The 9217-nt window shown below is 51.7% G+C and overlaps 1 protein-coding gene across 1 annotated transcript; it reads right to left on the bottom strand.

Annotated features, from left to right (window-relative positions):
- Window positions 1–1108: 1108 nt before the first annotated feature.
- LOC102097367 (olfactory receptor 14J1-like) lies at window positions 1109–2645 on the bottom strand. The gene has a single exon (XM_005514534.4). The coding sequence runs from the start codon at window positions 2533–2535 to the stop codon at window positions 1423–1425; it is 1113 nt and encodes a 370-aa protein (XP_005514591.3). The 5' UTR covers window positions 2536–2645; the 3' UTR covers window positions 1109–1422.
- Window positions 2646–9217: the final 6572 nt, after the last annotated feature.

Genomic DNA, 9217 nt, shown 5'->3' with positions numbered 1-9217 from the left:
AGGGTGACAGAGCAGACAGGAGCACTTGCAATGATCCTGTTCAAGGCAGCTGAGATGAATCTCACTGATCCAGTGGGGTTTGTTCCTGGAGTCACACACAGAAATGCCAGGGTTCCATCAGGCATCCATATCTGAGTTGGTCTCAGGACTCCTTCTGCACTCAGGGATGCTCAGAGACAGAGTCTGTCCCTTTTACTCACAGAGGCAGGAGTCACAGTGTCCCTCTGGCCTCCTGTTGCCACTCCCAAAGGACGGGACACATCTTAGCCCTGTGGTGTGTCACCTGCTCTGCACTCATCCAGCGTCACGAGGAATGGACACAGGGAGCTCAGTTAAAGGAAGCACAACCCAGGGTGATTTCCCACGGGTTGTTCCTCCCAATATGAAGTGATCTCAAGACCTCGTCTGTCTCACAGGCCTTCACGGAATGGAAAAGAATAATTGATGGTGTTTGTGCTCACTCAGGTTCATGTCACCTTACGTACATGATGTGCATGCTCACATCTCATCTGTACAAGGCAAACATGGACAGCTGACCTGCTCATTCAGTGTCCGTCCATGGAGAGAAAACAGCCTCTGTGGGTGAAAGGCCAGTCCTGGAAATGGTGGTTGTGAGGGGCCAGTCCATGGTGATTGACCTGGGGCTCCTTCTATGGGGTGTCCAGTGCACAGGGGCACAGCCCAGCCCCTGCTCTGCTGGTCCTGCAGGTCTCTGGCAGGAGCCTGGCTGTGAGAGGACACTGCTGTGTGCCAGCCCTGCACACACACACTGCTCAGCTGTATAATGAGGTTTCATATATAGGTCACTTTCTTGGGCATGTTCTTGAGAGAATCTTTGTAAGAAGAACTAAACCTTCATGCCCTGCCCTGACCAGATCACCTTTCTATCTGGAAAGGCTGTTGTGGGGCCAGCTCTGTCACAGCAGTGCCCATTGCCTGTCCCTGCCTGCGCCCACAGCACTGACACACAGCAGGACGGTGACCAAGCTGCCAGAGCACTCAGGCCTTGCACCAACACCAGGGGTGAGAAGGAGAGTGTGGGAGTGGAACCAGAACAGCTCTGGAAGAACAAGCGCTGCTGCTCCCTGGCAGGGCTGCCAGGATGGACTCTTTTACCCTTCACCCATCACAGTAACTGTCCCTGAATGTGCAAAAAGGCCTTGCAGGAAGAATATACTGAAAAACACGTCACTACAGGAATCTTTCTTTTGTTTAGAGACAAGAAGTGTACTGTTCCTCATTTAAACAGCCAGTGGCGCTAAAAGAAAAGCAGACAGTGGATTAGAAAGGGGCTGAAAACATCATTGCAATAAGAAAACAACAAATAACAACAGAAAATCCAGATGACAGGTTGAGACTGTAGTTAGCTACATTAAAACTCCTGTGTAGAAGCAGATGGGCAGTTTATTGCTTCAGAAAACACTAAGATATGAGTTTCCTCAGGGCATCCTTGAGCTCCTGGTTCCTCATGCTGTAGATGAGGGGGTTCACTGCTGGAGGCACCAAAGAGTACAGAACAGACACCACCAGGTCCAGGGATGGGGAAGAAATGGAGGGGGGCTTCAGGTAGGCAAACATGGCAGTGCTGACAAACAGGGAGACCACGGCCAGGTGAGGGAGGCAGGTGGAAAAGGCTTTGTGCCGTCCCTGCTCAGAGGGGATCCTCAGCACGGCCCTCAAGATCTGCACATAGGACACCACAATGGACACAAAACACATAAAAGCTAAACAGGCACTGACCACAAGAAGCCCAAGTTCCCTGAGGTAGGAGTGTGAGCAGGAGAGCTTGAGGATCTGGGGGATTTCACAGAAGAACTGGCCCAGGGCATTGCCCTTGCACAGGGGCAGTGAAAATGTATTGGCCGTGAGCAGCAGAGCATTGAGAAACCCAGTGGCCCAGGCAGCTGCTGCCATGTGGACACAAGCTCTGCTGCCCAGGAGGGTCCCGTAGTGCAGGGGTTTGCAGATGGCAACGTAGCGGTCATAGGACATGATGGTGAGGAGACAATACTCTGCTGAAATGAAAAAGGAAAACATAAAGACTTGGGCAGCACAGCCCATATAAGAAATGGCCCTGGTACCCATGAAGGAAATGGCCATGGATTTGGGGAGAATGGTGGAGATGGCACCCAGGTCGAGGAGGGCGAGGTTGAGGAGGAAGAAGTACATGGGGGTGTGGAGGTGCTGGTCCCAGGCTATGGTGGTGATGATGAGGCCGTTGCCCAGGAGGGCAGCCAGGTAGATGCCCAGGAAGAGCCAGAAGTGCAAGAGCTGCAGCTCCCGTGTGTCTGTGAATGGCAGGAGGAGGAACTGGGTGATGGAGCTGCTGTTGGACATTTGCTTTTCCTGATCACGGGGCGCTGTCATGAGAAAAAAAAAAAAACACAGTGAGAATCCAGGGCAGATTTCTCTGACAAAAATCAAACCCACTCCCATAGACTCTCCCCTGTTACACACAGACACTTTTTCAGCACTGTGGCTGCAGCCCTGCTTGGGGCTGGAAAATGGGCAACCAAGAGCAGGGCCTCTGCCCATGGGCCGTCGAGAAGTCAGCCCAGCTCTGCAGAAGTGGGGCCACAGGAACGGTGGGGACTGTCCTGGTTCTGCTAACACAGAAGGGCTGTCAGCGCTTTCCCAGTGATAGGGAACAGAGATGGTAAAGGTAGTTTAGGAGTTCCACATTTTTTACATATCTCCCCATATTCACTGCAGAGTGTTGTTGGGTGTCAGAAACCCTCAGCATTTCTGCTGCACTCAGGGAGAACAGAGAGAGTCCTGCGAGACCAGAGGATGCCTGTGGGTCAGTGCAGAGTGAGGGCAGCTGCTCTGTCCCTCTGTCTTGCTCCAGCTGCCCTGGGCTGGCACCTTTTTGAGATGGAGCCTGATCACACTCCCATGTCACCCTGAAAAGCCACCAGACACTGCTGAGAGCAGACCGTGACATGTCTTCCCCTTCCCTAAGGTCTGAGTACCCCACGTGTAGTCCAAGAAACACATGGCTCATTCCCCAGCCCCACAGACTGCATTGCCCACAGCCCACAGGTCAGAGCAAAGCTGGGACACGTGTGCCCATGGACACACCTGCAGGAAAGGACCCACAAGCTCAGGCTGTGACTCTGCAGCTGAAACTGCCATCCCCAGAGAGCCTGACAGCAAGAACAAGATCCCAACAGCAGTGACCCAGAGCAGGGGAGCAAGAAGGAGAATGCGGTGAGGGTGGGTGTGAGAGAGGCCAGGGCAGAGGCAGCCGGGCACTCAGACAGCGTCACCCTTCCCCAGCTGTGCAGCCACCTCCCAGACACCAACACTGCCGGGCAGCTGCTCTCAGCCCCTGTGCTCTGCAGAGGAACTGGAGCTCTGGCTGCACAGGAGCTGCTTCATGCCTTGGAGCGCCCGGCCCTGAGGGCAGAGGCTTTGCTGGGTGGGACAGGAGGCCAGGGGGCTGCTCACAGGAGGGATCTGCACTGCAGGGGATCACAGGACTTTTCTCTCTTCTCCCTCCCATAACCATTCCGGGTTTGGTTTCCTCTCCTTTCTGATCATTTCCCTGCTGCCTGGAGATTCTCCCCTGGGAGGTGTTTCCCTGTCCATGTCTCTTCCCTGTCAGTGCTCACAGACCATCCCACCCTCTGTGGCCTCCCCCTGGCCCTACAGATCCTGCCTGTTCACAGAGCACTGCCTGGGGGCATCTTCCTGTTTGCAGGCTGGAAAACAGATTACAGATTAAGTGTAAGGTGTCCAGCAAAGGTGATGCTGGTTCTGCATAGGCAGAGGAGAGGCAAGGCATGTCAGGGTTCTCTTGAAGACCTACTGCAGTTCATGTGTCTCAAGTATTTGTTTAAAATTAAGAACTGCCTTAATCACCACCCATTCCCCAGAGGAGGAGACTGACAACACAGACTCAGGGAGGTTCCTTATCTTTGTAGTACTCTTTGTCTTCTTCTCCTTGAAACCTCCTCTTGTCAATATTCTGGAATGAGCTGGATCTGTGAGCAGCCCTGACCCACGGAGAACCCAGCAGCAGAAGGACCCTGCCCTGCCGGGGGTCGCTCATCCCCCCACAGCTTCTCCCCTCAGTGTTCCTGGGCTCTCCCGGGCAGGCTGAGCGCTGACCCTGGCAGGCGGCAGAGTCCCTGCCCGGCACAGCCCTGGGGTGCAGGGACCCTGCTCTGCAGGACAGCCCTGGGCACCCCTGCCTGCACATTTACATTTACACCCCACAGCCATCCTGGGGAGAACGCAGCATTCACGTCTTGTCACTCTGACAGTGCAGAAAGCAATCCCTGCTCTGCAGCACATCCTCCCCTCTGATCAGAGAATCTCTGAGAGCTGTACTTACATTTCTCGCAGGCTCTGCAATGTGACAGCTTTCTGAGATCCTACCATGATTTGCAGATTCAATGCCCTGCAGTCACAGGCTTCATATCTGAGAGGATTTCATTTCCAGTGACATCTCAGCATCCTCCCACCCCAGACTGCGTTTCCCTCTCTGTGCCTGGCTCCTGTGCCCTCTGTGCTGCAGGCAGAGCCCTCAGCCCTGCTGCATGTGCAGAGGAGCTGCTCCTGGGCAGAGCTGTCTCTCTGCAGCGCTGCCGCTGCCATGAGCTCCCTGTGTCCCAGGAGCCCAGCCCAGCTCAGCAGCACAGGAGCAGCCCTTGATGTCCCTTTCTCTGTCCCCTCTGGGCTCCTCCAGGTGTCCCTCAGGCTCCAGGGGCACAACTTTGAAGTTGAAGTAATCAGTGATGTGGATTCTCTCTCCTCTTCAGAGACATTTCTTTCCAGCATTGTATTTTTCATTTTAAAATATAAATCGGTATGAGAATCATATTTTCTTGTCCCATCATTAGACAGGACACCAGGAATGTTACAGCAAAGGATCTAATTTCTCCAGGCTAGGGGAGGAATATCTTCAGTTGAATGAACTTAGGCATTTTGTTCTGGTTTTACACTCCTAGGTCTACAGAGACATTCAGCAATATCTGGCCATGTCATGTCTGTGCTCTGATTCAAAGCCTTTGCACACATGGGCTCTTGGACACTTGGTACCAGGTTTCTTGTGGCAGGTCAGAGCTGGGCTGGTGCCACAGCTGGGGTGGTTCAGCCCAGATGTGAGGCAATGTCCTCAGCCACGGACCTGACTGGGGAGCTGGAGCTGTCAGTGCTGCAGACAGAGCTGTGACACGGATGGAATGAACTGCCAGGCAGGGTGGCAGGAGTGAGTTCATCTGGTCTCAAGGACAGCAGCCTCCAAGCACAGCAACAGTCCAGATCAAAGCTCAGTCCAGACCTGTAAGGCAATTCAAGGCCCCCATAATGAGCTGTTACTACTGCAGGAACAGTTAAAGGATGTTAAAGACACTGTGTGGACACTGATGAATTTAATAAGAGGTGAGAATCCCTATGTCCTCTTGTTCTCCCTCTTCACCAGCAATGTCTCTGAGATCTCTGTGGCTGGAGTTAGAACAACCAGCAGTGGACGGGGATCAAGTCAGGGATCACTGGAACTAACACAATCCTCTCCAGTCTATGGGACAGCAGGGGCAGCATCCCAGGAGCTGGGACAGCAGGACGATGTCACAGTGAGGCCACTCTCCCCCATCTTGGAAAGTTCATGGAGACTGGGGGGACTCCCTGACCACTGGCAGCTCTCACACAGTGTGTGCACTTTTCAAAATGGCCAGTGGGTGAGCAGGGGAACTAAGGGCTGTGGCCCAGAGCATGTCCACTGGGACCCCATTTCTGGGTGTCTGGAAGAGAAGGTGATGGGGTTTACCCAGGGCAGGTTGTGCCTGTCCATCCTCTTTGCTTTCTGTGAGGAAAGGACACGGTTGTGGACGTGGGGAGAACAACAATGGCCCGTTACCTGGAAGTCAGCAAGGCATTCAGCATCATCCCCCACAACATTCTTATGCCCAAGGCAGTAAATTCTGGTCTGTGTCAGTGTGTAAGTAGATGGGTAAAACCAATCTGGATGGTTGGGTTTGGAAAGGTGCTGTAGAAAGGGAGAAACTTTCCGGTCATGAGGACAGTCAAGCACTGGAAGCTGTTTCCCAGGAGTGCGCACCCACTCTGTCCCAGAAAGAGGCCAGGATGTGTTTGGATAAAGCCCTGAGCAATCTGGTCTGACCCTGCTGTGAGCAGGAGGTTGGTCAAGACATGTCCTGAGCTCCCTTGGAGCCTGAATGACGTTGTCCTTCCTTCTCCTTTATGTTTTCAATTTAGGGACAGCTCTCAGGTTCTCCCTGACCACAGGAATAACTCACATGAGGTGCAGGGCTGCTTTGCAAGTGCCTCTAAATGCTTCTGACCACAACTTTCGCATCCCTTTTCAATTGCTCCAACCCAGGGTTTTTTTTGCTGTCCTAATACCCTTCCAGAAAGAACTGACCACCTTGTTCATCCTTTCAGAACAGGTTACTCAAGAGGTTTCTGCATCCATGTACAGAGTCTCCACATCAGCCAGACATCAAAGCCACCATTGCAGAAATGGAGATGAGACACTTGACCAGCTCCTTGAACCCAGCAATCGGCACGACTTGTCTCCTGAAATGCCAGAAAACACCTGAACTTTAAGTGCAGAGCATGTGAGTCCTCGTTGGGTATCTTGGCTTGTCTCCTGACCCATGTGGTGCTTCAGGCTGTGAAGAGAATCAAAACCAGCCATTGCACTGGGGTAGTTCCATTCTACATGTGTCACGCGTGGCAGATGAAGGGACCTCAGAACTCCAGACTCTGCTGCACGGTTGGGACTGCAGAGACTGGAAATGCAGGTGACAGTGTGTGTCAGTGCACACACATAAAGATTCTGGATTCCTTTGATCCTTTGCACTGACCTGGGATCGGTTCCTTGGCCTTCTTTGTCTCAAAAAGAAACTATTCTCCTGTGCAACCTCCACATCACACCACATAAGAAATAATTAAAAGGTAGAAAAATAATGAAAGAAGCACATTTGGGGGTAATTCTGTCCAAGAGGTGTACTCTTTAAATGATTAAAACAAAAAACAAGTGAGAGAAAAAGCATGTTCTAAAAACTTATTCCAAGACACAACTGCTGAGGTGTAGTAGATGCTTGGAAAAGCAAGAATGACTGTTGGGAATGAAATTAAAGAGCTTTAGTTCATCATGATCATCAGTGAGAATAAGGAGTTCCCTGTTACTGTTACTAGTGCCAGCACCACTGTTCACAAACATCCTTCAGAGCATCTCCATTTTTCCTGGGCTCCAAAGCTCATCCTGCTCAGAGTTTGACAGGATTGCTGCAAACCCCTGTGACCCAAATCTCTACAACTGTCTCTGCTCAACAGCCTTTTACCCCAGGAAGGGGAAAACTGCCAATGCAGACACCAACCCAGTGCCCAACCTGCCTGGAGAGCCAGGACAGTTGTGCCACACAACAGCAGACTCCGAGGGAAGCTGGAGGTGATGGGATTGGAACGGTTTCAACCCAAATCAGAGAATCATTTAGGCTGGAAAAGACCCCTAAGAACATGGAGTCAAACGGTAAATCTAACACTCCCAAGTACTCCGCCAAACCATGTCCCAAAACACCACATCTCAACATCTTTTAACCACCTCCAGCAATGGAAGCTCCAATCCTGAGCTGGCAGGACACCATTGGCTGCAGTTGGACATAAGATACTGGTCATGGCTGTGAGTTCAGCCCTCGCTGGCAGAATGTCTCACACCCTCACTGAGGAGGGCAGGGGGCTGGGAGATGGGAGCACGTTTCAGTTTCCAGATCCCAGCACAGAGCCCAAACCATCCTGCCCTTGGACTCTGGATCCCATTTCCTGAGATGCAAAGCTGGTGGGACTTCTGAGGATAATCATGTTAAAAGGCATGAATAATCCTTCAAGTGTTTCTGTAATTTATCCAGATATGTCAGTTTTTAAAGGAAAAAAGAAGTTTAACATGCTTATATTAAAATATCTGTAAAATAGTACTCTGCAACAGTGGTAGCCCCTCTGGCAATGACAATTAAATAGGTATTTGCACTATAAGGCTCCATACCTCATCCACAAGCACACATCTAAGTGGTTCAGATGAAGGGTGTCTGGCAAACGTCACCCTTTGTGTCCCCAGGTGATGGACACTGCTCATGTGCCTCTGCAGAGAGTGGCAGGAGCTGGATCCCCTTCTCGGGACAGACTCCTTCCAGGAGAGACACAGACACAGGGGGAACTCATCAGGGCTTTACGGCATTTCACTCGGCATCAGTTTGACATATTGGGTGCTGTCCTGTGACTGCCCTTTCTGCACAAATGATCATACAAACACAACCATTTAGTGAGACGTGGTCATAAAGGGCTGTTATGGACAAGAAAGCTCACCATGAACTCTGGAGAGAGCGAGGAAGCTCATAATAACCAGTTAATAAGTTTATAATAAGAAGAACAACCAAGAAGCTCAAGGCCTCTTCTGAAGAGCGGGAGGCCTGAGCACCCATGATTGGCCATTGTAGGTGTGGGAGAGGGTCAGGACATGTCAGGGAGAAGCAATGAGATGGCTGATGGCTTCAGTGAACGCTTCCAGCCATGTCTGAGCCCAGAAATGGAAAGCAGTTGATGTCTGCAGGTGGAGGAGGAACAGGAGGAAGATTTTCCTGGGAATACAGGAGGAAGAAAGGCCTCTCTTGGGCTAATCATGTATGGCAGTGCCATTTGCATGCTGTGGGCATGGCTGTGCCTGGGAGATGGGGAACGGCTGCTGCTGGGGTGGCTGTGCTCAGTCATGGCCCATGAGATGACCCTGCTCTGCTCCTCTCTTACACTGCCCACACTTGGATGGTCCTCAGGAATCATCCATGAGCCTGGTGGATCCATGAACCTCCTGGAGTGATGGGTATGGATCCAAATAGGGGATTCAAGCAAGTTTGGGACTGGGACATTGAGGTGATTGGTGACCATTGCCAGGTGTATGAAAGAAGCTGGATGAGTTGTGATTTGCTCACAGGCATTTCCAACTCCACAGAAAACCAGAGCCTTGCAGTTAAAGCAACAGCACTTGACATAAACACCACCCGAAAAACACAAAACACTCACCCTGACCACAGGAAAAGCCTTGAAAAACATTGGAGAAAAATCTACCAGGTCCCAGGGGTCAGGGCTCAGCCATTCTGGTGATGAACAAGCATCAAGGGCTGACATGGCATCAGAGCCACCTCCACATGGCCCTCACCACCTGGAACCAGTGTCTCTAAGTCTTTCCTTCAGCAGC

Source organism: Columba livia, unplaced genomic scaffold (genome assembly GCF_036013475.1).
Source record: "Columba livia isolate bColLiv1 breed racing homer unplaced genomic scaffold, bColLiv1.pat.W.v2 Scaffold_215, whole genome shotgun sequence".
In the NCBI taxonomy this organism is placed as follows: domain Eukaryota; kingdom Metazoa; phylum Chordata; class Aves; order Columbiformes; family Columbidae; genus Columba; species Columba livia.
This window is presented reverse-complemented; position numbering and strand designations above follow the sequence as displayed.